The sequence below is a fragment of the Manis javanica genome, chromosome 8, assembly GCF_040802235.1.
Source record: "Manis javanica isolate MJ-LG chromosome 8, MJ_LKY, whole genome shotgun sequence".
Classification (NCBI taxonomy): domain Eukaryota; kingdom Metazoa; phylum Chordata; class Mammalia; order Pholidota; family Manidae; genus Manis; species Manis javanica.
Window position 1 is genome coordinate 81,307,631 of NC_133163.1, and position 27,846 is coordinate 81,335,476.

The 27,846-nt window shown below is 47.4% G+C and overlaps 1 protein-coding gene across 4 annotated transcripts in view; it reads right to left on the reverse strand.

Moving 5' to 3' along the window:
- The window catches only part of TEP1 (telomerase associated protein 1), a 49,090-nt gene that overhangs the window by 1,371 nt on the left and 19,873 nt on the right, over positions 1-27,846 (reverse strand). The window contains exons 10-55 of one of the 4 annotated variants that reach the window (XM_073211554.1): positions 26,573-26,682; positions 25,958-26,048; positions 25,541-25,727; positions 23,035-23,203; positions 22,442-22,600; positions 22,180-22,257; positions 21,246-21,376; positions 20,857-20,916; positions 19,883-20,041; positions 19,048-19,224; positions 18,757-18,877; positions 18,073-18,197; positions 17,751-17,864; positions 17,543-17,660; positions 17,192-17,386; positions 16,891-17,066; positions 16,635-16,791; positions 16,343-16,522; positions 15,784-15,876; positions 15,401-15,533; positions 15,133-15,283; positions 14,764-14,897; positions 14,466-14,554; positions 14,078-14,192; positions 13,436-13,676; positions 13,132-13,255; positions 12,565-12,689; positions 12,338-12,437; positions 11,971-12,126; positions 11,615-11,827; positions 11,216-11,369; positions 10,897-11,109; positions 10,149-10,309; positions 9,838-9,951; positions 8,878-8,985; positions 8,388-8,520; positions 8,226-8,302; positions 7,968-8,100; positions 7,698-7,834; positions 7,414-7,538; positions 6,086-6,229; positions 5,852-5,948; positions 5,026-5,131; positions 4,721-4,923; positions 4,488-4,592; positions 4,167-4,260 (exon numbers count right to left, since the gene is read on the reverse strand). In XM_073211554.1, coding sequence (XP_073067655.1) covers positions 4,167-4,260; positions 4,488-4,592; positions 4,721-4,923; positions 5,026-5,131; positions 5,852-5,948; positions 6,086-6,229; positions 7,414-7,538; positions 7,698-7,834; positions 7,968-8,100; positions 8,226-8,302; positions 8,388-8,520; positions 8,878-8,985; positions 9,838-9,951; positions 10,149-10,309; positions 10,897-11,109; positions 11,216-11,369; positions 11,615-11,827; positions 11,971-12,126; positions 12,338-12,437; positions 12,565-12,689; positions 13,132-13,255; positions 13,436-13,676; positions 14,078-14,192; positions 14,466-14,554; positions 14,764-14,897; positions 15,133-15,283; positions 15,401-15,533; positions 15,784-15,876; positions 16,343-16,522; positions 16,635-16,791; positions 16,891-17,066; positions 17,192-17,386; positions 17,543-17,660; positions 17,751-17,864; positions 18,073-18,197; positions 18,757-18,877; positions 19,048-19,224; positions 19,883-20,041; positions 20,857-20,916; positions 21,246-21,376; positions 22,180-22,257; positions 22,442-22,600; positions 23,035-23,203; positions 25,541-25,727; positions 25,958-26,048; positions 26,573-26,682 — 6,285 coding nt within the window. Of the gene's footprint in view, positions 1-2,870; positions 4,261-4,487; positions 4,593-4,720; positions 4,924-5,025; positions 5,132-5,851; positions 5,949-6,085; positions 6,313-7,413; positions 7,539-7,697; positions 7,835-7,967; positions 8,101-8,225; positions 8,303-8,387; positions 8,521-8,877; positions 8,986-9,837; positions 9,952-10,148; positions 10,310-10,896; positions 11,110-11,215; positions 11,370-11,614; positions 11,828-11,970; positions 12,127-12,337; positions 12,438-12,564; positions 12,690-13,131; positions 13,256-13,435; positions 13,677-14,077; positions 14,193-14,465; positions 14,555-14,763; positions 14,898-15,132; positions 15,284-15,400; positions 15,534-15,783; positions 15,877-16,342; positions 16,523-16,634; positions 16,792-16,890; positions 17,067-17,191; positions 17,387-17,542; positions 17,661-17,750; positions 17,865-18,072; positions 18,198-18,756; positions 18,878-19,047; positions 19,225-19,882; positions 20,042-20,856; positions 20,917-21,245; positions 21,377-22,179; positions 22,258-22,441; positions 22,601-23,034; positions 23,204-25,540; positions 25,728-25,957; positions 26,049-26,572; positions 26,683-27,846 lie in introns of those variants that run through there. The other 3 variants (XM_073211555.1, XM_036993983.2, XM_073211556.1) reach the window with 3 other exon arrangements.

A 27,846-nucleotide genomic window follows, 5' to 3' on the forward strand; every position in this document is an offset into this window, starting at 1 on the left:
CTCCATTTCCAAGACAGTAAGTACACGTTTTTCTCTGTTTCCCACAGCCAGCTACAAGTTACTCAGGATCCTGTTCTTTCACAGCTGAATAAACAGCCTCTGTGCATTGAAGGATGCTAATGGAAACTGATGCTTTTCCCCATTTAATTGAACTTTTCTGTAAACTGAAGTTTGTTGTGTATTGCAGGAAGGGTAGAGGTGCAGAAAAGGCTGAATTGTTCCCTTTTTCCCATTCAAATCATCTCACTGGCATTTTTCCCCCAGTTTGCCAACTTCAGACCAGGTCTCTGACCACTTAGCATCCTAGGACTCAGCAGATGTCCAAAAGTTTGGGAAGCACTTATAGGGCTGTCACTTAGCATAAATACATCTCAGGGAGAAAAGAGAGAAGAATGAGCTTTGACATAACCTGCTCTATCTAAGACGTACCACAGTCCAAGTCAGATCCAGTGACTTCAGGTTATTTCCAAAACACATACAATACAGATATACACATACACACTTCCTTAGGTAACTCTGAAGGTCATTTAAATGAACACACCCTGTCATTTTTTAGAGACCAGGTTAAAAATACCTATCAATTTTAAATGTACACACCCTTTGACCTAAAAATTACAGATGTACGTTTGCTTATGTCTCTGCAGCATTGATATATACAAAAAGATCCATAGATTAGGAACTAATTAAATGTATTCACTCATTGAAATACTATGCCACCATTAAAACTGAAGTAGACTACATATTCTTCCAAAAAACAAGAAAATACTTACCAACACATGAGGCAATATGAAGCCAAAACTGGATAAAGATACCACCAGGAAAGAAAAATACAGAGCAATATCCCTTAAGAATATAGATGCAAAATAAAATACTACCAAGCCTAAACCAGCAACATATAAAAAGGATTATATGCCAAGTGAGAGTTATCATAGGAACACAAGTTTGGTTCAAAATGGAAAAATCAATCAATGTAGGACAGAAACATGACCATCTCATTAGATGCAGAAAAAATCATTTGGCAAAATCCAACACCCTTTCATGATAAACATACAACAAACTAAGAATGGAAGGGAAGTTATTCAACCTGATAAAAGACATCTATGGAAAACCCACAGAAAGAGTAAATTAAAAAATGGAAAGCAGGGATAAAAACTTAGAAGAATTTCAGTTTATGTAGAAGGTTTGAGGGAAATAAGAGAATGATTACAAAACCACATAATTGCTGCAGTCAGGATGGATGGATAAATGCTAAAATGAGCCAGTGAAACAGGATATTTGCATAGTCTCAAAAAAAACTATCTGAAAATTGGTAGATTACTGTGTGATTTCAACATGACCACAAATTCTTTGATCTCTCTCCTGGAGGTTTAATTCCTCCTCCCCCTTGAATATGGGCTGGAGGTAGTGACTTGCACCTAATGGAATATGAAAGAGATACAGTAAAAAAAAAAACCTGGCAAACATCACCCTACCTTAAAAGTGATCAAGGCTAACATCACCAGTAATAAGTTTGATATCATATGCCTCTAATACAGTGTAACAAGGAGGGATAGAAACTTCAAATTACAAAACAGTTTCTAAATGCTTACTCTCAACTTCCATACATATTTCTTTGTGAACCATTACCAATTTGTTGACTGACACTAGTCCATAAACCAAACTTTGAGTAGCTCTGCTCTAAATTTCAGAAACAGATTGTGCATAGATACCCTCTGCCTGAGGGAGACCATGAGGCACTGAGAGAAATAAATTCTCTCAGGTAATTTCTTCACTAAAAACTGGAATCAGGGTAAGATGAGAACAAAATGCAGTATCCATCAACTCCCAAATCCTCAAAACTCATTTCCAGACCAGAGGGCAGTGGTATTTCTCTGAGAGAACCCTTCCAACCCAGAACAAATCTTGCAACAGCTCTGTCTTATATACAAGTCCTTGAATTCTTGGCACAGAAGACCCTTAGCCCTTCCTTAATCCTTGGAAAGAAAAGGGCCTTAGGGAAATTCTTCCTCCCTAAGATAGAATTGCAGGAAAACAAGATCTAGAACTTTTACTTAAGAAGGTCACAGTCCACAGCTACATGTAAGAGAATGAAACTGGATTACTGTCTAACCCCATACACAAAAGTAAACTCAAAATGGATCAAAGACCTGAATGTAAGTCATGAAACCATAAAACTCTTAGAAAAAAATATAGGCAAAAATCTCTTAGACATAAACATGAGCAACTTCTTCATGAACATAGCTTCACAGGCAAGGGAAACAAGCAAAAATGAACAAGTGGGACTATATCAAACTAAAAAGTTTCTGTACAGCAAAGTATACCATCAGAACAAAAAGACATCCTACAGTATGGGAGAATATATTCATAAATGATATAACTGATAAGGGGTTGACATCCAAATTATATAAAGAGCTCATGCACCTCAACAAACAAAAAGCAAATAAGCCAGTTAAAAATGGGCAGAGGCGCTGAACAGACAGTTCTCCAAAGAAGAAATTCAGATGGCCAACAGGCACAAGAAAAGATGCTCCACATTGCTAATCATCAGAGAAATGCAAATTAAAACCACAATGAGATATCACCTCACACCAGTTAGGATGGCCAATATAGAAAAGACTAAGAACAACAAATGTTGGAGAGGATGTGAAGAAAGGGGAACCCTCCTACACTGCTGGTGGGAATGTAAACTAGTGCAACCATTGTGGAAAGCAGTATGGAGGTTCCTCAAAAAACTAAAAATAGAAATACCATTTGACCGAGGAATTCCACTCCTAGAAATTTACCCTAAGAATGCAGAAGCCCAGTTGGAAAAAGACATATGCACCCCTATGTTTATCACAGCACTATTTACAATAGCCAAGAAATGGAAATGTCCATCAGTAGATGAATGGATAAAGAAGAGGTGGTACATATACACAATGGAATATTATTCAGCAGTAAGAAGAAAACAAATCCTACCATTTGCAACAACATAGATGGAGCTAGAGGGTATTATGCTTAGTGAAATATACACCAGGCAGAAAAAGACAAGTATCAAATGATTTCACTCATCTGTGGAGTATAAGAACAAAGCAAAAACTGAAGGAACAAAACAGCAGCAGACTCGCAGAACCAAAGAATGGACTAACAGTTACTAAAGGGAAAGGAACTGGGGAGGATGGGTGGGAATGGAGGGATAAGGGGGAAAACGGGGCATTACGATTAGCACACATAATATAGTAGGGGGGGTGACATGGGAAAGGCAGCATATACAGAGAAGACAAGTAATGATTCTATAGCATCTTACTATGCTGATGGACAGTGACTGTAATGGGGTATGTGAGGGGGACTTGATAATAGGGGGAGTCTAGTAACCATAATGTTGTCCAAGTAATTGTACATTAACAATATCAAAATAAAAAAACTAAAAATTAAAAAAGGTCACTGTCCATGGTAAGTCCAGGGGCATAAATGTCCTGCCTTTCAACTCATTTTAATCTTTGTAAACTTCAGTTTGCAAGTGAGGCACTTTTGTGGTCTCTTCCAAGAACACAAACTACTATGCTGACTAATGCTTTGCAAGTCACATGGCTGCTGGGGCTGTGTCAGAGGTGGTGAAGGCCAGGAAACTCTGCTTTCAGTGCCCTGGCTTCTCACCCTTCTTCTGGGCAGTTGATTCTGAGTAGATGGGGCTGTTTCTGTGAGAGGAACCTAGTATTATCCTACTTCTATCCCAGTTCTTCCTAAGTGCCCTGCCTGGGGACCCTATTAACTCACTCTTCCTTCCCTTATTCTTCCTTGACCAAGTGAGTGCTCCTCAGCTCGATTCAAAGTTAAGTGCTGGCCCACATCACTGTCATTCCTATGGTATCTGATACAATGGTACAAAAATTCTCAAGTCTAGTTCCCAAGAATATCTAGTACAAATCTGACTCACTTTCTTGCAGTTCTAGTAATGATTAGTGCTGAATCAGAAAAGAAACATAAGAACATCCATATTCTTCCCTTTTGGCCCACACCTACATGAGAACACAGGCATGACCACACTTGAGATATTATGTCACTTTATTCTTATAATTTTATCAAGAAAGTAGCCACTGGTGTCTTCTGACTCACAACTCTGGTGCCAGTGGGATCTTTACCCTGAGCAGTGTATCTTCATTCCCAGGACAGAAAGTACACCTTGCCTTGTGTGTCTCCCACTGCAAGCTTCAGAGTAGCATTAGGACCCAGCCAGGGTTCCAAGCAGCTCACTGCCCCCTCGCATTGGAACAGGCCTAGCTAGAAAAGGAACAAAAACAGGGGAAATGAGGGCTACAAGCCTAGGGCCTCCTTAGTAACGTTCTTTACTCTCACATCGATGCCTTTTATTTAGAAACAGGTTAGTCACACATTATTGCAAGGATGGAAGAAAACAGAATCTTGGTCTTTTGCACTTTCTTACCCCATGTTTGCTTTCTTCTAACATCCCTTTAGCCCTCCTTGCACGCACACACATACACACTTACCAGCTGCATACTGTGTCTCTCCCACAGCTTAACATTTCTGTCTTTTGAAGCTGTCACCAGCAACTCAGGCAGCACATGGAGGGCCGTGACAGCACCCGAGTGAATCTCCAAGAGGAAGGGGAACAGGTACGGTGAGTTCTCAGAGGGTCCCCTCAGGTGAAGGAGCATCAACTACTGCTGCACCAGACCTAGCGCTTCCTGCCCTATCTTGGTGACCTTTTCTTCAAACTCACCTTTGTGCACTGCCGTGTCTTTAGAAGGTCTGGTGACCAGCTATCCACATCAGTATCTATAGATGGGTCTGTCCCTGCAGTTTTGGTTTCAGGCATTTTTATGTGTTTCTGCCAGATGTTATCTGTGGTCCATTCTCCTTCACGGGTGCATTTGGCTAGTTTCCATAGCATCCCATCCGCACTGGCACACAAAAATGAGGACTCTGCCATTTCAAGGGTTAGAGCCAGGTCTCAGCCTTTGAACGATCCATCATTCTCCCCTAGGCATCTCCTAGGACTCCTTGGGACCTCCCATCACCACTCACCAGATTCAGGTTTGGCTTGAGTTATTGATATTAGGCGCCCACTAGGATTCTCTAGGTTCAGATGAAAGTTCAGGCTTTCTTCATACTCTCCTGATTCCTTTTGCCTCTGAAAGGACAGATAATTTCGTTTAGCCAATTCATATCACTTAACCTTAGCCAGCCAAAGCAACTGTTTTCTGCTCATGGCTGATCAGGAGTTCTTTTCTTAACTGTAACTTTAAGACCATAAAGCACACAAATCTTAAATGTACGTCTCAGTGAATATTTACACATGTACAATCCATGCAATCACTGCCCAGATCAAGATGTAGAACATTTCCATCACCCCAAAAAGTTGCCTTCATTCACCTTCCCAGTCAGTACCAGAGCACTTACCACCCCAGAGCTAATGATATTCTGACTTTGTTACCATAAATTAATTTGCTCATTTTTTAGCTTCATTTACATGAAGTCATATAGTATGTACTCTCTTGTGCTTGGCTTCTTTCACCCAACATAGTATCTATGTGATATGTCTGTATTGTTTCAGGCACTGCTAATACACTGTCAGTACAAGGGAGACATGAAAAAAATGCAAGAAAACTCCTAGGTTTATGGTTTCCCATGACTTGTTAAATACTAGAATCCTTTTTTGTATCAATGAGATCTTGCAGGGAAACCCAACATGGAATGCTGCTATGTACAGCTGCTTTGGCTGAAGGAAGAGAAGGGGATTTAGAACCAACCAACTGCCTTTCACTTCCTCTTATCCTCCATCATGGCCCCAAGGTTTAAAATACTGGTCCTGGACAACATTTGTTTTGACACACAGCCAAACGGGACTTACTAAGAAAGAAAGAATTCCAAGGCCCATTGGCTGCAGGGCAAAAACACCATAGTCCTGGTGGGTGGACAGCATCACAGGGTCTTCATCATAGCTTCTCCTGGTTTATAAGAAAGAAAGAGGCTGAGCCCAGGAACAAAACCAGTGTTTTATTCTAAGTTAGGCCCAACCTCAGGGTAACCACTAACCCATTTTTCTTTTTGTCTAGCCTGAGAGGAAACAGCATTGTGATCTTACCAGATTTCAGAGGGGGCATCCCCAGGCTTCATGTGCAGTAATTGCAAATCTGCTGTGGCCAAGATGAGGGAGTGACCATCTGGGGCCAGGCCCACACCTGTCAGGAACCCTAAGTCCTCCTGCAGAACTCGGCTCAGGTGAAGACTGTAGCTCAAAAAAGGTACATGGGCAGAGAAAGATCCTACTTTAGTCCATCTCAGTCAGGAGCCTCAGTTCCCCATGAATTCCTTAGAAGTGAAGTACAAACCAAAATGTATTACCTTACCTAAAAATCTTGTTCCACTTCCGGTTGTTCTTATATCAGTTTTTATTATCACCATCCCCTTACTTGCTCAAACTAGGGATCTCTAACATTCTTGTCTTTTCCTTCCCTCCTAACTGCCAACTGATCAATAAGTACTGTGGATTCTACTTGCAACACCGGCCTAAATCTGTATCTCTCCTCATCCCCACAGCCCAGCCCAGGGCCCACATGATGTCTTCCATGCACTATGCCAACAGATGTAAAAGTGGTCTCCCTTCTTATAATGTCTCTCTATTGTTATCCCTCCTCCACACTGGCACTAAGGATCTCTGTCTAAAATTCAGACAATTCTTCTGCTCAAAATTCTTAGCACTGTGCCCTTACAGCCTGGCCCCAGTTTATCTTTTCAATCCAATCCCCTCCCATGAATAACCCAAAGACTTGGCTACATTCTGAATACACCATGAACTCTCATGCCTCCATGCCTTTTGTCAATGCTGCTCCCTCTTCCTAAAATACTATTCTCTTCCCTTCTGGCCCAGAAAACTCCTATTCATCCTTTCAGCCCAACCTCAAGTAGTGCCTCTTTGGTAAACCATAAATTTCTCAAATTCTGCAGCTCCAGTAATTTCATATACATATGAAATTATATATGGTATATATATAATTAATATATATGTTATATATAACTATATCTTCATTATAGCACAGATTCATTATAGCACAAATCACTCTGCATATAGTTGGCAGTTTGCTTAAATACACATTCCTCTACTGTTTCCTTCCTTAATTAAAGTCATATCAATATGGTTCACACTGGCCCAAAGCATAGCAAAAGTAGGTATCTGACAATTATTGTTATATATTAGATATTATTAGATTATATATATTTATATATATATATATTTATATATATTTTATATGTGATGATGAGAAGCCAAATAAAAACAATTTCCTAGAGACTTTTCTCTGCTTACTGTCATCCTATTGACCTAGTTCAGAAGTAGAGGTGGAGTGATTCAAGCAAAATCCTCAGTTTAAGGAGACAGCCACCATATCATATTTACCCAGCTGCTTATTTCACCTGATATTTCTGGATGTTGAGCCCTTCTGCAGTTCCACTTGCCACTCACTGACTTTTTCATCAGCACTGAGAACAATCAGGGTGCCTGCTGAGTACCAGATCACAGCACTGATGCGGCCTGCAGCCTAGTGAATAAAAGTTCATTGTGGTGTTTCTGAGGAGCCAAGATTAACCCACTTTCCCCTCCCAGGCATCTGTGCAATCTTTAAGCCCCTCATGTCCCATGACATGCATAGCTAGGGCAGAACACACATAGGCAAGGAACTGAGTTTGCCCCAGCGCACCTGTGCTGTGGCCACAGCCTTGGCTTCCTGCCACAAGGTCAGCTCCCCAGCTTGATTCCCAGTCACTGCCACAGAACCATCTGGGGCCCAGGCCACAGCAGTGATGGCTGTGGAACTCGTGGGTACATATGTGTCACCTGGAGAAGAGAGGAAGTGATTCCTTAGGAGCTGGACTACTGCTGGGATACTGAGATGTCAGACCACCCTTGGCCTTCCTGGTCCCACTAACACCCCTCTTTCATGCCTCGCCTCTCTCCATGCCTCACTCACCTGCTTCCTTAGGTACCTGCCAGAGGCATATGGAACCATCCTCTGAAGCAGTCAGCAGGAGGCCTGAGGTTTCTGAAACAGCAGCTGTACTGACTGGGCCACTGTGACCCAGGAGGGTATGTGTGTGAAACACCTAGGAGGGCATGATGGAGAGGGGACAGTGGGGGCTGACACAAGTAGCCCTTTGCTTATGAGTACAGGAGGTTGTCCCACTATGTCCTCTCCAGCCCCAACCTCTCTGCTTTCAAGGGAACTCACCAAGAGTGGATTCCACAGCCGTGTGGTCCCATCTAGACCCACGGTCACCACCAGAAGCTCTGACCCAGGCTGGCCAGCTGATAAGAGACTGAGTCAGAGGGGAGAAGTAGGGGAGAAGGGCACGAGGCAGTGGGGAAGGGAAGGCAGCTGACATTTCCCTACCTGCCGGGGGCCCCAGGGCAGCTGCACAGTGGCTGATGGGTCCTGAGTGAGCAGGGATGCTGGTCAGCTCCACACCCTGATGGTCCCACACTTTCAAGGTCCCATCTCGGCCCGCAGACACCACGTGCTCTTCCTGCCTCAGAGCACAGGATCAGTGCAAAGTCATGCTTAGCACAACATGGCAAGTGTAACACCTACCACAGGGATATGGGCTGAGCAGCAAGGGCTTAGAAGGCATCAAAGAATGGGGAGAACTGTGGGATGGAGAGATGAGGGGGCTCAGGACTGCACTACTGCCATGAGGTTAGGACTCTAAGATGCTGTGTTTCACTCTCCCTTCTCCTTCCCCTTACACCAGTCCTCAGCCTCAAACCTAATCCTGCTCTACTCCAGGCACCAGCATCTCATTCTCTATACTTCTTGTGTCCAGTGCATCCAGGTCCCTCAACCTTCCCAGAGACACCTGGCGAGCTCTCCAATGCCTGCTCACCACGACCACCACGGCGCTCACGGCCCTCTCATGGCCCAGGAACCAACCACGCTGCTGTCTCATCTCTGGGTCCCACAGCCCCACAGAGCCATCACTGGAGCAGGAGATCTGGAGAGTCAGAGGTTCAAGCGGGATTATCAACACCTGCGAAGCAGTTCTACATGCTTTCAAAGTTGGGTCGAGGGCAGGCAGTAAGCCTTGGTAGTAAGAGCAGGGATGTCCTGGATTCAGATTTTAACTTCACCATTCATTACTTCATTTTCTGGGGCAAGTTCATCTCTCTGAGCATTAGGTTTCATTATTGAGGATAATGATAAGGTACCTATCTGATTTGGTTGCTGTGGGCTGATGCACCTATAGAGAAGACTTAGCACACTGCCTGGTATATACTGAGCACTGAATAAATAGTGGCTACTGTCCTTGTTATTAATATAATGTCAGTCAACAAACCCAGACAAAGGTGAAGAGTCTGCAATGCTAGGGAAAGGTCTGGCTGCCAAGAAGGCAGAGGTAGGGCAGATTATGACCATCTATTCCACTGACACTCACTCCTTTCTCATCTCTTTTTGAAAAGTGGGGATTCTGCATTGGAAAACCAGGCTTCACCAACACTGAGTACATCACCTGAGACTCATTTTGGTCTTAGAACCAGAGGAGTGACAGCAGTACCCTTTACCTGCAGGGACAGGGCATCCTAAGCCCTGGGAGAGAGAGTCTGTGTTCTTGTTAAGAGCATGGGCTTCCTTGTCAGTAAGTTTACTGGCTCAGCTTCACCACTTACATGACCTTGGAGATATCTTTGTGAAATAGAGCTAATAGGAGTATCTCTTCAGAAGGTGTTTAAAGACTAAATGAGGCACTACACACAAAGTGCTCTGTAAGTGTTAGCTATGACTGTTGGAAATAGGATGAGATGGGGGTGTTGTCCTCCCTTAGGGATCCCTCCCAGCCTTCACTCACCACTAAGTGGTCTTTGGTCCAGGCACAGCCAGTGACCCAGTCACGGTGGCAGGCAGGGAAGGAGCAAATCAGAACAGGGGTTTTGGGTGTCCTCACATCCCAGCAGAAGAGATTCTGTACAGGACCCAAGGCGGGGAGCAGTCAGGACCACAGGAAGGAGATTGGAACACCAGGGCCATTACAGGTAAGAAGCTTCAAGGAAAGAGGTGGGGACAGATCCAGCACAGGAGGTTTGGCAAAGCAAAAACCCAGAGAGAGCCATGGAGAATCCAGGAACCGCAGGGGCTGGGCCCCATGGGCAGAGGACTCACCCGGTCCCTGCCCCCAGTGGCCAGGCTGCTTCCATCAGAGCTGAAGCTGCAGCAGCTTATGGGGCCCACATGCCCCTTGAGCTCAGAGCCACAGGGAAAGCCTTCTGCCTTTTGTGGCAATGTCAGCAACTGCCTTGGCCACAGCAGCACCATGAAATCCTCTGCATTGGAAATGAGGAGAGAGGAAGATTCTCTGAAACAGGAAATGAGACACACCCTGGAGGCCAAAGGAAAACGCAGTCTAGCCGGTTGAGGATGGTGTCTGAGGGCACAGCTCCTAGGGAGCAATGCAGTGGGTCACCAGCTGTGGACAGGACTGGATAGGGTTGGTGCCCACGTGAGTGCACAGGACGGGGACACCAGGCACTCCCAGCTGTCTGAGTCTCAACTGCACCTCCAGACCTCACTCTTCTCAAGGGCCTGGTGTCACGTAGAGCAAGCTTTCTACCTAGCAAGGTTTAAGGCCATTCTGCCTTTTCAGCTCAGCATCACTTGCCTCTGAAGGGAAACCTAGCCCTTTACGTAGCAAAGTCTCCTATGGGGCCGAGACTCAGGATCACAGGGATTACAAAGAGGTCCCAGAATCAGGGCATGAGAACAAGACAAAATAGTGTAGACTGATCATGCGAGATAAATGCATTTAAAAACACACTGAAGGTTATACAAAAAAGTATATATATGCATGTAGTATATAAACACAAACTCATGTAACATATCTAAAATGAATCATCCCACTACCCAGTAGTACCTGAGGCAGAAGCCAGGAGTTCCTGGGAGGTGGCCAGTCCCAGCACGGGCTTCTGGTATCTAGACAGGTGCCAGAGAGCCTGAAGGGAGCTTTCCTGGAGCAGCCAGCCCTGCAGGGACCCATCCTCTGTGCCGCTCACCAACACATCAGGGCTCAGCCAGGCCAGGGCAGACACTGCCACTCCCACTGCCTGACACTGAGCCCCCTGGGAATCTAGAGAATGACAGAAAACAGAACTGTAAGATACTTGGAAGTGGGGTCAGGGGTGGAAGGGCTCTTTCCAAAGGCTCAAACACCCCACCCCTTTTCCCCTTGGTACCTGAAGAGATTTTATAGATCCTGATGCCATCTGCTCGGTACCCGACAGCCACCCGATCACCATCCGGACTGACAGCCACAGAGAGGGCAGGAGAAAGAGGAAGGGAACCTCGGCACCCGCGGGGCTGACCCAGAGACCCAGACCACACCTGAACCTGAAGGCCAAGAAGGAGGCTTAAAGCCATGCACTTCTACCCCCAGAGGTACAGCCACCCGGCAAGAGTCCTTCTTCCACAGACTCTTCTCCTGGGAGCTGCCACACACATATGCACCCCTCACCCTGTAGCTAATGCCTGCCAAGCTCCTCCACTCTCTCCAATGAAGGCCTCACCCTCACCCAAATGGCCCCTGCCTTTGCTGCCAGCCCTGGGAATCCACCACCAGCCCTCTGAAGCCTGACCTTGCCATCCTCTCCTGCTGTCAGTAATTGGCAGCCAGCACGCAGGAAAAGGGCCACAGCAACAGTGCCGTGGTGGGCAGGGAAGGCAGCCAGCCGCATGCCCTCTTGCCAGGCCCACAGCTCCACCTCCCCGTCCAGCCGGCCCACCGCCACAACCCGTCCAGGCACATTAAAGGCCAAGGTACGGACAGAAGCTCCTGGGGCTCCCAATTCCTACACAGGGAGGTAGAAATGAAATGTCAGGGCCTGTTCTCAACACAAGCCCAGTGACACAGAATGGGGATGCCTGTCGTTCCCCACCTTCCGCTCCCACCCTCTTGTGCTTCCTCCCTCAGGGCTACACAGGACCTTCTCACCTTGGCAACTTTGAGCCCGTCCACTTGGTAGAAGCTGAAACTGTCAGCCCAGCTGCCGATGGCTATTACCTGCCCCTCTGGGTGGAAAGCAACACAGTTCAGGGGCTTGGGACAGGTGTGCTGGAAGGTCAGCTGCCCGCGGACTGTGTCCCACAGCTGGGGAATAGAGACGGAGAGGAATCATGGTGCTGAATATGGAGGCCTGAGCTTCTCAGTCAGCTCGTGGAGCCATCTTGTCCAGTCGCCTGCCCTCAGCAGGGACGGCCTCCCCAAGCCAAGCAGCAGCAGCCTCTGCCATGCTAGAACAACCTCATGCAGCTGACTTGGAGTTTAGGGCCACTCAGACACCACAGCCCCTTGTCCGTACCTTGAGGCATCCCCCCAGGCACACGGTGGCCAGCAGCCGTCGGTCTGGGCTCAGACAGCAGCCGGTGATTTGGAACCGGTGAGCCCTAGTCTGCAAGACCCTATCCCCCAGAGACAAAGTCAGGCCACTGGGGCCCCCTGGCCACAGGCTCCCTCATTCCCCTCCACTGGGGTTTCTGACAAACAGGGAAGGCCTTCTCTCTGAGACAGGGTGGGCGGACCCCTTACCGACAAGCATGCTGCAGGTCCCAGAGCTCCAGGAGCCCATCAAAGGCAGTAAGAAAGAGGGCATTGTCTGAGAGGAACGAGCAGGAGGAGACCCCATCACAGCCGCTCACCACAGACTTCTCCTCCTGTGACAGCAGCGGGAAGCACATTGAGGACATCCCTAGACCCCCACATCCAGCCACACTACGCCCAACCAAAGAGGAGGCCAAGGCAGGAAGAGCCCTTGGCTCTTCATGCAAGTCTTTACAAAAATCTCAAAGTACAGCCCTCTGGCCCCACATTAGGAACCTGTAAACAGTGCAAAGCTTTGGGCCCCACTCCAGCTCCACAAAAGCCCTGTCCTAAGCTCTGAGTTCTCTGCAACACTCGGAACAGTGCCTTGAATGGCAGGTGTACAGCAGGTGTTTGCAGTGTGATTAATTTTTTGACTAAGCCCTTTTGATCAGATGGGAGGGAAGTGAAGTTGCTGAATCAAACAGGTGATAACAGGTGGGTTTGGCTTGTTTAGGGTTCAAGGAAGTCTGTGAGGCCCTTTGGAAGGCAAACTGCCCTCCTTGAGTGCCATACCTGCCAGGTTCTCACATCCAACAGGTAAACCATCCCATTAGCAGTGCCCACAGCAGCTCTGTGCCCACTGGGGGAGAAGGCTACCGCTGTGGGGCATGAGAAAACTGCCAGAAACAGGCTGGAGCTAGACAAAGGAGAAAGAAAAGGAGGAAAAGGAATGTGGGGAAGGGAATTCATTTCTGCATTTCTGTATCTGAATCCCCCTCTGCACAGTGATTCTGATGAGTCCTTCACTCTCCAGTGTCAGATGGGGCTGCACTAGCTCCCTGATGGGCTGACCAGACTCCAGTGTCAAGGGTCTTACCTTGGCTGGCCTCCCGTGGTGTGGGGTTTATTTAGCCACCGCAGGATGTGCTGGCGATGCCATTGCGGGGAGAGCTGGGGGGCCTGGCGGCAAAGGGGTGAGTCGGGAGGCTGGTTGGCTGCCTGCTGGTGCAGGAGTAGGGGGTACTGGCTGAGGATTGGAGCCTGCTGCTTCAAGAAGTTGTGAAATACAGCAAGGTCGGCCTCAGGTAGCTTTTGTTCCTCTTCAGGGACTGAGGCAGCTATGGAAGAGATACAGAATGTCACTGGGGAGCCAGCCCAGACTCCCATTAACCCCAGCACCAAATACAATTAAATGTCAATGGTAAGGCTCAAAGTGCAGCCCTCTGAGCCCACATCAGGAGCACCCGTTAAACATTCAAAGCTTTAGATCCCACTCCAGACCTAGGGAACCAAAATCTGGGGACCCAGAGATCTACAATTTGAACTTTCCCAGGTGATTTTATGCTCACTAAATAAAGTTTGAGAACCTCTGGTCTAAGATCTAGGCAAAAGGTCTCCTGCAAATCACTTGCTTACCCTCTTGGCATTTTCAACGTGGAATGGAAATTTGACTGTTCTTTCCCTTACACCTCCCCATGAGTGGGCCCCCATGAACACACCCACAGGCCCCCTATCTCACCATAGAGGGCATGGGCCTCTAGGAGCTGAGGGACAAGTCCCAGTTCCAGGTGTACGGCCACCACATGAAGATTGGTGAGGAACTTTGCAAGGAGGTCATGGTTTCCACTCTGGAGCTGGGAAGGTCAGACTGGATTCATTAGGGATGTGAAGAGGCTGGTAAGGAGGGAAGGTTTAGTCCCAGGCTATGCCTGGGTAGCTGAGACCTTGATGTAGGAGGTGGGTCAAAAGACCTGAAGGAGGAGGGCAGGAAAACTGAAAGGAGAAAGGTAGAGAGAATTTGGGAGGAGGGCAGTGGTGATGTTGATGGTGGTAAAGAGGGAGAGGAGTCTTAGGATAGTCAAAGGGGTTGCTTGGAAAGAAGGGGCATATGGGGTCTATGGACTAACCAGATGGTAAGGCAGATCTCCCAGGGCCTCAGGAGGACAGTTTCGGAAGGTACCTGAGGCATCAGGGTCACATGTCTTCCAGAGCTGAGCTGCAGGCCGTAGGAACAGACACTGAGACGGGCTCAGCCCTGAAGCATCCATCTCCAAAGATCACATCCCTCAGGCTACAGCAAGAGCCATCCACCCACAGGGGTGTCAGGGGAGGGCACCAGCCAGCCACTGAGGAGTACCAGGGGTGGTCCTGACCTCCAGGCTCAGGGCCCACACTCAGCACCCCAGGCCTGGGGGTGGCAGTCACCTGCGATGAGGAGGTGTGCTGTGTTCTCCAGCCCCGGCCTCCTTCCACACCGACATTTAGCTGCTGTTCTCAGGGGCCCATCACGGAGACAGAGCCGGGCACCAGGGCGCTCCAGGGGGCCCTCCCCTAGCAAACTGTCCTCATGTGAGGGAGAGAAGGCAGGAGAGTCAGCATTCTGGCACAGCTGTGGGCTTCCATTTCCACTTCAAATAGTGGTAACTTGAGTGGTCATCCATTCAGGGTTTGGGAGTCAGGTGTCAGAGGCTATACCAAGGGTAAGATAGGGTGAAGAAAAGACCACACAGGGCCTTGGCTCAAAGATGGGAAGGCACAGGAGGTCTGTGGGAGCTCAGCTGGGGGCACCTGTACCTGCGCAGACTCTGCACCAGGTAGGCGAATGCACCCATGGGGTAGGGGTCCCTGCTGTTTCCAGCAGCTACTGCTTCTTCCCAGGTGTTGGTCCCCCTGGGAAGTATCCGCCATGCGCTGAGCACTCCATGCAGCTGGTCCACAGTCAGCCCTGGAAACCTCAGCTTTATGAGTCCCTCACCAAACCACACAGCACACCCAGCCTCAACTGAATGAGGGTCACCCAACCCCCAAACTCTCAGGCTCCCACCCCGCCCCAAGCACTGACCGCCACGTGTGACCTCAAGGGTGGCCAAGGCTTGGAGGACGACATCAGGGCCATGCTCTTGCTCCAGGGTGCCCAGGATGTGCTGGAGCAGCAGGGGGACAGTGGCAGGCAGGGTCTGGAGTGTCTCAGACACCTGGGAGAGAATGGAGACTGGGGTTCAGTCAGTGGGAGATGGGGAGAGGGTGCAGCAGGAGAAGCCATAGGAAAGGATGAACAGGGGAAGAGGAACAGTGGGAGGGAGAGAAGTGGGGGGCAGGGGTGAGGTGATCACCATGGAGAATGGGTGGTCCCAAGATGGCAAAGGGTGGGAATAAAAGAAGCTGAATGGGAAATGGGATCAGGAATTAGAGAATGAGGAGGGAGGGTTTACATCCGCCGCTGACCTGCTCATAGAGTGTGAAGAGCCTCAGGTGATCGGTGACCAAGCGCAGGTAGAGTGGCAGGGCAGACCCCCGCTTCACCAGCAGCAGCCGCATCTGAGGGGACTCAGGGGACTCAGGATGGGGACCAGAGGGCCCACCACACCCAGCCCTCAGCCCCGTGCTCCACTCAGCGCCGTGCCCATTTCAGGGCAGTTCCTCCTCTGAGAGGCACGGCAGGTGTCACCTGAGGGCACTACCCCAGAACACAGCCATCCCCTCCCTACGCTGCCCTGCCCAGCCAGCCCCAGCTGGGTGGCCCCTGTGGTTCAGCCTACCCCCCAGTAGCCATGCTTTACTACCCTCTCACCCAGACAGGCCCTGGGAGGCCATTCACCAGGGGGAAACTCTGGGTGATTTTATAAAGAATCACAGTTAATCTTATTAGCAACTTCCTTTGGTACAGAGTTCCTGAGAAAACAAAAGAGCAGTCTGTCTGGGGCAGCTGGCAGCCTCAGCACTCTGGGCCCTCACAGCTCCCAGGTTCACCCCACACACCCACCAGCCCTGGCCTGGGTCCAACCTGGTTGTTAAAAGGCGACTCGTCCAGCCGCTTCCCATACAGAGCCAGCTCCTCTCTCACCAGCCGGGCCCGGGCAGAAGGCTCCAGAGGCCCCAGGGGCACCACGTGGGCCCCTTGGCTCTGCTCAAGGGTCTCCCCTAGGCTCGAGTCAGTAGACACGCTTAGCACCAGGTGCACCCGCTGTGATATTTGGGCAAAAGGATAGGGAGGCAGAAGGAAAAGGAGGGAACAGTGTTGGAGAGGCGCCTTTCCTCCCTACTGTAGCCCAGCCCCACCTCCTCCTCACACTCACCCTGGGAAGGGTCACTGGAATCCAGTCTGAGATCAGCTGCCCATGCTGGCCCACCAACGTGTCGGCCCCATCGATAATCAGCACCAGGGTCTGGCCAGTTTGCAGGGAGCGAGCAGACTTGGGCAGCAGTGTCTGCTGCAGCTCCCACACCAGGCCTCTGCACAGAGAGGGCAAGGCCCAGGGTCAGCAGGAGAGGGAGACACCAGGGAAATATCATGTGACATCAGCAAGGCTGGGCTCATGGGGAGACACCCACCGGTAGGTGTTGGGGAGGGGATGTGGCTCTTGCAGCTGGCTACGCAGACAGGCACAGAGGCGTCTGAGCAGCGTAAGGGCAAGACTCTGGTCAGGGCGGGCCCCTGAAAAGTGGAAGAAGACTAAGGGGGCCACCTTGGCCCCACTGGGAGCCTGTAGAGCTGACACAAGGGATGCCTGCATGGGAAGCAAACAGAAAACATGGTCACAGTTTATATGCACAAGCTCCCTGTGCACTGCCACCTCAGTCCTCCTTAGCCCACACAGCCCTCCCTCCTACCCAGGCTCCTGAGACTCTATACCAGGAAGGCAGTCTTGCCCTGTCCCGACTGCCCGGTCACTAGGCTCAGCCTCCCTTGGTGCAGCATTAGCTGCTGCGCTGTGTCCTGAAGAAGGCATGGTCGGGCAGGGCTCGGTGGGTTCTGCAGCTGCTGAAATGTGGCCTGGACCAAGTCATCATCGGGGATGGACACTGGCTGCTCCAGCTGGGCACTGGGCTGAGAGCACATGGGGCAGTGACTGACTACATTCCCATGCCCTTCAGGACCCCTAGGCCTAAAACTCCCAGAATCCCACCAAGTTACTTCCCCCCAGGGCTACCCAAACAACCCTGCTACCTCTCCACTGCCCTCACCACCAGTGTTCCTGCTCACCTGTAGGTAAAGCTTCTGGATCATATGCCACACATCTTGCAGAAACAACTGCCCGAACTCCTCCAGTCCCCCAGCATAGGGCCGGCCGGCTGCCACGCCACCCCACTCACAGTGGTACCTGTGGGCAAAGCAAGCACAAGCAGAGTCAGAGCAAGCCCGCCCCCTCACCACATCTCTCCATGTGGGGCCTTCCTACGCCCCAGCCCACCTGCGACAGGTAATCCCTTTCTGTCTGCTCAGGTAGCTCTTCAGTTCTGAGATCCGATGTGCAGCCTCTTCAGACTCGGAAGTAAAGTCAGCTTTCCAGGCATCTGGCACAGAGCTGACCACCAAAGATTACCGAAGAGTGGGGCTGGACTCAGACTCCAGCCTCTCTCTACACACCAACCATCAGACCTGGCTGTGGTTCCCTGAAACTCCTCAAGTGGAGATCTCCTGACTTCAGCCACAAGGCAAGCTCTCTAGACAAGCTCTCTAAGTCTGTCTGGTCTCTCTTAGAGACTGAGGCCCAGAGGCGACAGAAGGCACACCTGAGGAAGCCAGAATCCCGGAAGTAGATGAGGGCCTGGGTAGAGGGCTGCCGGTGGAGGCCCCGGTTCAGGAACTGCATCACCTCCATCTCTGTCACCGAGCGGCCTGCTGGGTACTGCCGGGCCTGCAGGGAGAGGGTGGAGGGTGGTTGGGTCAGTGCTAGGCCACTCTAACCCCTCCCCGAGACTTGCAGAGACCCAGGACACCTTCATCTCAGGACTTTTCCTCTCTCCAGACACAAGCCAATAAAATATAGCTCATCATAACATGTATTGAGTGCCTATCATGTGTTGGGCATTTCAAAAAAATATATTTCTAATTCTCATAGAAACCCTGCAATGGAGACACCACTGTTTCTCTTTAGCATATGGGGAAGTTGAGGTTAGATTAGGATAAGCCATTTCTCACAAAGCCACACAATCTGTAAGTGAAGAAGGGAGATCAGAACCCAGATTTATCTGATGGCAAAACCTAAACAGATCTACCTTCCTACCTCTCTCATCCTTTGGCCAACCCAGGGGTACTCCTCTAGGGAATTCCCTCGTCTAGGACTGGGCCATTCACAGAACTGTCTGCCTGTGTTTCACTTCAAGTCTCAAGGACCTGGCTGTACATAGTCCCAGGGTTGCTAGCAGACTGTGGTTCCTCCCCAGACCCTGCTCCAACCTTGCTGTTTGTCTTACCCAGTGGAAGTGAGGATGGTCAGGGAGGTTGTAGTTGGGGGGCACATAGCCATAGCGGGAGCCCAGAATCCCCACGAACAGCTGTGAGTTCTCCACCTCCCCTAAACACACTTCCAGTTGTCTGCAGGCATTGTGTCAGGCAATACAGGCACAAATTAAGAGAAACTGAGCAAAGTGAAGGCAGGCTGCTCTTGTTAGGAACCAAGGAGCACCCCCCTGCCCTCAGCACTCAGTCCCAACCCTGCCCACCTCAGTTCCACTACCCAAGCCCTCATTCTGTGGCCCCCAGACCTGTTTCTACGGGTCTCCTCCTCAGTGATGCCCCAGCGCAGGTCGATGGCATGAAGACTGATGTGGTGGGGGGCCACTCGGGCTTGCAATGCCGGCAGCACGGACCTCAGCAGCAGGTCCCGCTCCCCGTGCATGTCTCGGAAAGTGGAGGAAATGAAAAGCCGGATACTGCGCCACCTGGGGGTAAACAGAGGCCTGGGCTAGGTCTAGGGATCAGCTCCGCCCAATTTCACAGCCACAATTGTGCTCACCCTTCAGCACTGAACACAAGCCAGCGTGACAGGCAGTGGTGGGATACCCACTAGGGATCCAGAAAATAACTGCCTGTAGCCTCAGCTGCACAGCCAGGGATATTAAACCCTGCTTGCCATTTCTCATGCACCCTTCTGTGTCAGCTAATGATATGTATGTGCTTACTATTTGCCCATAGAATGCTCATGAAAACACTATGAGGTAAGCACAAACATTATATCTATTTTACTGATTAAAAAAGTACAGTTTTAAGAAATTAAGCAACTAGCCCAAGATTTAAGCTACTATTTGGCAAAACCAGGATGAGAAAGCCAGAGCCTGTTTTGCTAAGCCCTCTGCCTGAACCCTGGCTATGTCCAAGGTGCCTGTTGCCGACCTTACATTCTGACTCCCTCTCCCCAGTAGAGAAAGGAATATGCTCACTGTCTGACAATTTTTGGTGTTAAAGAAGCCCCTGCCTCAGAAAGTAGAAGCCTACCTTAGGAAAGAGATCAGTATTGCAAAAGCCAGAATTTCAGTCACCTAGTTTCTGTTTTGACAGCAGCCCCTCCCAATTCACAGACACGTAGAAACACAGACTGACCCAGGCTGGGACATAGGAGCCATGGAGCTTGGCATATTCTCTTCCAGTGGCCGGAGACACAGAACCCCTCTCTTTCCTGGGGGTGGTGGAATCTTAAAAATTTTGTCCATTTGGCCCACATGTTCTAGAAGATGGGAGGCCCCACGCTCTGCAATGAACCTGATACATATTCGACAAAATAAATAAGAGCAGAATACCAGAATCAGAATCAGGAAGGTCTTTTAAGGACAGATATGACTAGGTGAGGCCACAGAGTTAACTGGAGCTCCTTAAGATGACCATAAGCAATGTAGGCTTAAAATAAATGAGGGAGCAGAACCACAGGAATGAAGGGACAGAGAAGAAACCCAGCTCTAGCCCCTCCTACTGTGCATGGTCATCACAGGTTTTCTGTTGGGCCAGAGGCAATTAGGCTCATAAAGGTGTAAAGATTAAGGCCATCACAGTCTGGGCTTGGTCAGCTCTATACCTGCCATGAAACCTCCCTGGAGGAGTAAGGTGCATGAGGCTTCCTAAAAAGAGTTGGGGATAATGGGTGACATCTAAAAAAAAAACCAGAAAAACAAGTAAATGAGAGGGAAAGCATGAAGGAAAGACAAAGTGAAAAGATTTCTGTAAACTTGGCATAAATAAATTTAGCATGGGATTTCCTCTGGATCAAGAATCAAACAGAAACCACAGAAAATGAATAGAAGTGATGTGACCAACTGGAGTTTTCCTTTAAAAGCTAATAGTGCAATCTCCCATGTCCCCATCTTGAACCATGAGGTAGAGGCAGAGAATTTGAGAATGGTGGAGAAAGATAGAAGAGGCCTGCATCCCTGGAACACAGTGTTGCTGTTATGCCTAGACAGCTATAAAAGAAGAATAGCTTTTTATCTTTGCTTTAAAAAGGAAGTAAATGGAGTGGAGGCCACATATAATCTTGAAGATGTTTTAACAAAGCCCCCACCTCTTCAGTGTACTGTACTCACTTCAGTATCCCGTCAGTGCAGCCCAAGAGTGTCACATCATTGGGATTCAAATCTGGTAATCTAACAATGGAAGAAACAGCCATTACCAATCAGAAATAGAACTAGGCACACAGAGTCACCGCCCTAGCCTAACACTCTAGGATGGGTACCCCAACCTTGCACTTTTAATGAGTTATGTGCTAGGCTGGGCCGGGGTTGACCCTTGCAAATTGGTAGAGCGCTAGGATGAAGACTTCAGAGAAGGTTCTAGCATTTGAAGTGCAACAGAGGTAAAATGCAGAGGTGGGACAATGCCTGGTGAGTGGGAGTGTCCCAAGCTTTAGTAGGGGTAGAGAGAAAATATGGATCACTCTCTCCTGGCATTGGGCAAAGAATGTAAGCATCCTTACGTATAATAGTTCCTTCTTAGGAGAACACCAACAAAGAGGCACCTGGAATTCACGTGCCGCCAGAAGAGCTGTTTGGCCTCATTTATCAGCTTGTCAGTCATAGTTTGGCCAAAGAGGATGACCCTGTCCACCTGTAGAGCGAAAGGGGAGGGGCTGAGACTGGGGAATGGAGTCATAGAAGAGATGCTATAAAGCTAAGAACATCAAGAAAGAAATCTCTGAGAACTAGGGAGTTGGGAGAACTCTGAGGGAGATGGAAACTGCCTCTGCTGAGAGCACTTAGGATGGGGGGACGCCACTACACCCTGACTTGGAGGGGCATCAAACCAGATGTTGGCAAGATGCAGGGGTGTGCTGTATTTGGCTCATTCCATTTCACAAGGGTTGAATGTTAAGTCTTTAGGAATTTTGTGAGCCAGTTATTAAACATGGCCATTATTAAATATTAAATTGTATAAACTTAAATTAAATAAATATTATTTAATAATATACATATATAAATAAATTGTATTAAACACATAGGTAATAATCAAAACTCACCACTTCCTAATTATTTTACTACATTTTACCCTTACCTACACTTAACACTTGATCTTATTTAAATCTATTTTACCTGCATTGTGCAAACACTATATACTGGTGAGCTACTGAGCATCTCTTCCCAGCTCCATTCACAGACATCGTGCTGGTAGCTTCAAATCAGCCATGACAGGAGTATTTACACGACAGAAATTAGACAATGCTATTAACCAAGACTCATTTTCCCAGAGAGCTGGTTGTTAAGCATTTACCAGCATTAGGTAGGGGGCTGCAGCCCTCAGGGAGCCAGTCTGGATACCAAATAGTTTAAGTTAGCTTTGAGAAATGAGATACATCCATTGTGGAAGAAAATGTTGGGGAGAGGACGGTTTCTCAGGGACTGGGCAGTACTCACAGGGACCCTTTGTGTAGCCAGAGACAGCAGATACTTCCCAAAAGTACACAGAGACCATTCATCCTTTTCATTCAATTCCTGAAGGAAAGGGTCTCATGTTATGTGCATAGTTGCATGGGAGATGATCCATACACAACAAACACCATTTTCTGCTTGGGGAACATTCAGAACTATGTATATTCAAACCTTCCCTGATTATTCAGACTGTTCCCAGGCCTGTGTCTATTCATACGTTTTTGCATAGTGGGGCTAGGGGTCTGACCTGGACTTGAGCCTGGAGTTTGATGGCAGTCTCCAGGATGCCTTCTTCTGTCTTCAGCACAGCGGTCTTCAGAGCACCCTTTCCACATAATACGAGATCCACCTGCTCTGCCCGTGCAATCATCATTCCAATCAATAGCAGCACATAGTTCAGTGGAGGCTGATGGGACAAGCATCAGACTGAAGAAAGGCTCCTGTTTCTGGAAATCCTCACTTGCCCATCTGGCCCTGGAGGTCACACACCTCCATTGGTGGGGGAAAGGGAGCAAAATCCCTAGTTACGAGGGGACAGCTTCCACAGCCCTCAGGAAGAGCTGACCAGAGAGGGAGGTGGAGAGGGACTGGGATCCTTGCCCAAATTCAACAGTGGGATGTAGGGAGGTGAAAGTGAGACACAGTTTGGTGAACGCGTTGAGAAATTTAAGTACCAGCCAAATGTCATTCTAGGATTGTCTGTAGGAACCAAGGTCTGATGCTGGGAAGCAAATGCATTTCATTTACTTCAGTTTCAAGTGCTTGCTTAGGAGAACCAGGGACACTTCTCAGGATCCCCAGTATCCTACCACCACCAGCCCTTCCTTTTATGTTCTTTACCCCTTGCGGATTGCTCTTGGGACAGAGCTTGTCTGCATCAGCATCTGTCAGGTAGACCAAGAGGGTGCGGCCTGGCAGTGGGGGCAGGCTGTGCTTCACTGAGAGGTCCATAGCTGCCTCCAGGGCCTGTCGATACCGAGCCAGCAGCTCACCATCACATTTCCACTGTCTGTGAGCAGAAAAGACACAGACAGAGGGTTCAGGGACTTCTCTCTTTGCCACTTTGATGCAGATGGGTAGTCAAGAAGTTGCCACTCAGTTATTGAATCTTCACCCCCCTTCTACAGCCTGCTTCCCCTGCCTTCATAGGGAAAACAGGGGTAGAACTTCCCTTTGTCCCTCTTGGGCAGCACTCTCCTAACCTCTTCTCATGGCAGGAGGGAAGTAGATCACTCTCTGAAATCATTTGCCACACTTACTTCATGAGACATGGTTTAACTGCTACATATTTTTAAGTTGTATTTTAAAGAACAAAAACTAACTCCTTACTCTGAAAACTGTCAATTACAGGAGAAAGAATTGTACATTCATCCTACTTTCCCAATACAATCTCTATTTCAGGGTAACTGAATAGCTTCAGTGGATGAGGGAGGTTCCCTTTAGAACTCCAGCTAATAAACATGAAGGGTGATAGAAAAACCCTTCTGGAACTGCTCATGAAACAACTGGTTCAGGCAAAGATCATCCATGGATGAACCACTAACTTTACAGTGCAGAGACCAGGCTATTGTCACCTAAAAGCACTGATCAATCTTAGCATCACTGTGAGTGGGACCACCAGATCTTTTGCACCTCCTGATTCTGTATCCTATTAGGAGGCAAAAAAAGACGAACAATCTCACTGATAAGCATACAAAGGATCCACTATGAAATATTCTTGCAAGAAAAAAGTTAAATCTTAGTCTACTAGAGCCTTTAGAGTTAATGCCAATACACGAAACAGAGAAACAAGCTATAGGACACCATGGAGAAAGAGACAAATCTAAAATGTGAGACAGTCTGTGGGGACCCTGAACCTGGTTTCCACAGCAAGTCAATGGAGTGAAAACAATTAAAAGATTAAAAGGGATTTAAGAGACTTAATAACCAGATGTATATGCCTTGTTTGAATCCTGATTTGAATAAAATTATGAAATGATACTTTTTAGACAGTTGGGAAATTTGAATGTGGACTAGATAATAAATGATAATATCAAGGAATTATTTTCAGTTGTATTAGGTATATTATGATATTCTAATTATGTAAGAAAATGTCTGTTTTAAGAGATACATGCAAAGTATGGAGGGGTGAAATAAAATGTATCATATTATTTGGCATCTGCTTTTAAAACATCTTCAAAAAAAAAACAAAACAGAGAAAGGGATCAGGAAAGAAAGTGTGGTATGATTTAGATAATCACTTAATATGGCTAACAGTTTTATGGGAGCCCATTATATTATTTTTATTACTTGTGTGCATGTTTAAAAGTTTTTCATAATAATCTTTAATCTACAGAATTCAGTAGATTCTATCAGAGTTTCCCAACAGAATTAAATTACAATTAATGAAATGAAGTTTAAATTACATATATAATTTTTAAATTTTAGTAACCACATTAAAAATAAAAACAGATATTACATTTAACATGATATATAAAAAAATATTTTCATCTGAATTAATCCAAAAGTTATGAATGAGATATTTTATGTTCTTTCCCATAGTGTCACCAAAACCCAACACATCTCAGCTCCGATTAGCCACATTTCAAGTGCTCAACAGCCACATGCGGCTACTGGCTCCTGTGCTGGCCAGCCAAGGCACACCATTTGAACTGCACTGCAGGCTTGATTCTTAAAAGGCCCTGTGTTCAGCCACCGATTCACTGATTCAGGAGATCCCTGGCCACTGAGTCCTAGGAAGGTTAGGCGAGCCCAGTATTTGTCTTGAATGAAAGTGAATGAAGAAACTGTCGAAGAATCTGAAAGGACAGAGTGCTGGGACCTCATCAAACTCACAGAACAGGTTTTATGTCTGACTTGAGTCTGCTCAATGATAGCTATCTTTATATATGTCAAGAGAAGAGAGAAAGTCAGAAAATAAAGTCAGAAAATAAAGAAAGCGAGAAAAACAGAAAGGAAAAGCAAGAGGTATCACAGAGAAGAAAAAAAGAAAACCATGAACAAGGGCAGGAGCAGAGAGGATACCAGCCTAAACTAAGAGAAAGGGAGATGCTACACAGACTCAGAATCTATGGAATCTAATCAAATTATCACAGGTAATAGAGCAATCACAGATTTTGTTTCATGCTCTCTCTCTAGGATGATGTTAAAGACAAGGCTTGCTGCAGAAGAGGCCATTGGCACTAGGCAAGTGAGCCATTGAGGTGACTGACAAGCGTGTCTTTACAGAATAAAAGTTGGGGTTCCCAGATGCCTCCCAAGCCCCCGTCAGGATACCTCTTGTTGCCTACCCTTTGCACACAGATAGCGCGCGTGCACGCATGCATACACACACACACACACACACCTGGCCTTGTGTATTTTCAGTTTCTCCCGCTTGAGCTGCTCGTACATCACAGGCATCATCATTGCTGCCCGAAGTTCGCGACGACTTGGGTTCCAAGGCTGCCTCCCACAGCTACGCCTCTTGACATTTTTTGAGTTTCTAATCATTATCCGACTCACCAGTTTTGTGTTGGAAGGAAATGGCAATGCTGTGAGGCCACAGGTAAGTGTCTTGAGTCAGGCAGCTTCTATTCCCTCCTCTTGTCCTCCCCTCAATACCTGTCCTGCGCCCTGAGCCTTGGGGCCAGCAAGTGTCTGGCTTCCGCCCACCCCACCCCACACCCTGAGACAAGGCGAAAGGCTAAAAATGTCCATGCTGCTGTCCCATCTATTCCCAGATAGGAGAGACAAATAGGAATTGGAAGAAGAGAGATAATACCTCTATTTTTGACTTGAGCTTCAAGGTTGTTGATAGAATCATGGGCGTTAAGGAATCTGAATGGAAACTGCCGACTGTGGATCACTGACTTCTAGAAAGCAATGGGTGGGGTCATGAGCAGAGGACCAGGGGGTACAGAGGGCCTCAGGGACACATGAGATAAACACCACTGGATTTGTGGGAAGGTGAGCAAGAACAAAACGTATATTAGAGAAGAGATACAGAGAAAGGCGGAGAAGAATGGAGAAAAAAGTCATGTGAGAATATGAGGAGGAGTAAAGACAAAAGGAGAGGAAGTAGCAGAGGAGCCCTGTTTCTTTTATATCACAGTTAAACCACACTCAGTTAAATCACAGAAGTGCCGCTTCCTGGTAAATCACTGATTGCAGAAAAACAAATAAGTTCTTATACTCTCATCTCTCAAAGTAATGGTAAGCCCCCAGACCTGTCTCTCCCAACCTATCTTATCTGTATCTCCATACCTATTTATGGCCCACATGCAAATAGCTTGGTGGCCATGACCTTCCCATGACCTTCCCTGCCACTAGGAAAAGCTGGGCTTCCAAAGGTGTGGCTGCATCTTGACATCCACCTCTGCCTGTCCCCCCCACATACCGCATGCTGGAGTCTCTGGAGTACAAGCTTGTGGTGGCGGGTACTAATTCCAACCCGCAGCAGGTTGCACAGGTTCCGAAGCATGGCCATGAAGGGAAGCTTCCCGTTGTCTGTGGAAGATCAGGCATAGGGGGAGAAAAGCAATCAGAGGATAAGAGAGAGGTCAGAGACTAGAGCAAGAAGTTCCAAGGTCATGCAATAAATTGAGGATGGAAGGAATGAAGAGCTCTCCTATGCAAAATGTTTCAAAGGCCTGGAAAGATAAAAACAGGGTTGGCCTGAGATTTGCAGTAAAATTTATGTAACACTGTTTATGGTATGGCTGTTTTAATAACTTATATTGTCACTTTGCATGCCAGCTCCAGTCTGAAATTGGGCTCAACTGGCAAAATATATTCTCTAACCTAGAGTAATAGTTTCCAAATTTTTTAGATGACTAAAATAGTCATCTAGTATGTGTTTGTGTATGTTTATGTTTGCTTACTTATAAATCATATGCATGTAGTACAATTATCAGTTAATATTTCAAGGTACAATATACACTTAAGATAAGGTTCACCATTAGTAGCAGTGAGTGTAAATCCGTATTTCAAATAGTTTTCTTGGTTTTTTAAGTTAATAGTTTTTAAGTTTTCTGGCAAATTTCTTGTAGGATCTGATTAAATAGTCATGACTTTTCATTGAAATATAGATGGAAAAGAGTTGCATTGAGTATATACAGAGAAGACAAGTAATGATTCTATAGCATCTTACTATGCTGATGGACAGTGACTGTAATGGGGTATGTGGGGGGGACTTGATGATTGGGGGAGTCTAGTAACCATAATGTTGTTCAAGTAATTGTACATTAATGATATCAAAATTAAAAAAATAATAATAAATAAAATAAACACAGGAGATAACATGATTGCAAAGAAAAAAAAAGTTGCACTGAAGAAGAATTTCACCTCTGTCACTTTCTTATTCTTCACTTGTTCCTGTGATATTAGTATTGCCTTAAAGTCATAGTTTCTTAATAATAATCTTTTTAAGGCTTATGTCACTTTAGAAGGTTAATTTGGCTAATACACAATAATAATAATAACAATTCTAAATCCATTTATTATTCAAAGAGAAGATGTGACAAGTCACATGATGCAGAAACCAAGAAAATAGAGAGGCACTGTGACAGCTCTTGGGGGTGGGGGGCCCTGCTCGCCCTCAGTGAACCCCCACTATCAGATGGGGCTCCTAACCATGTGACACAGGGACTAAGCACCCAGAGGAGTTCCATC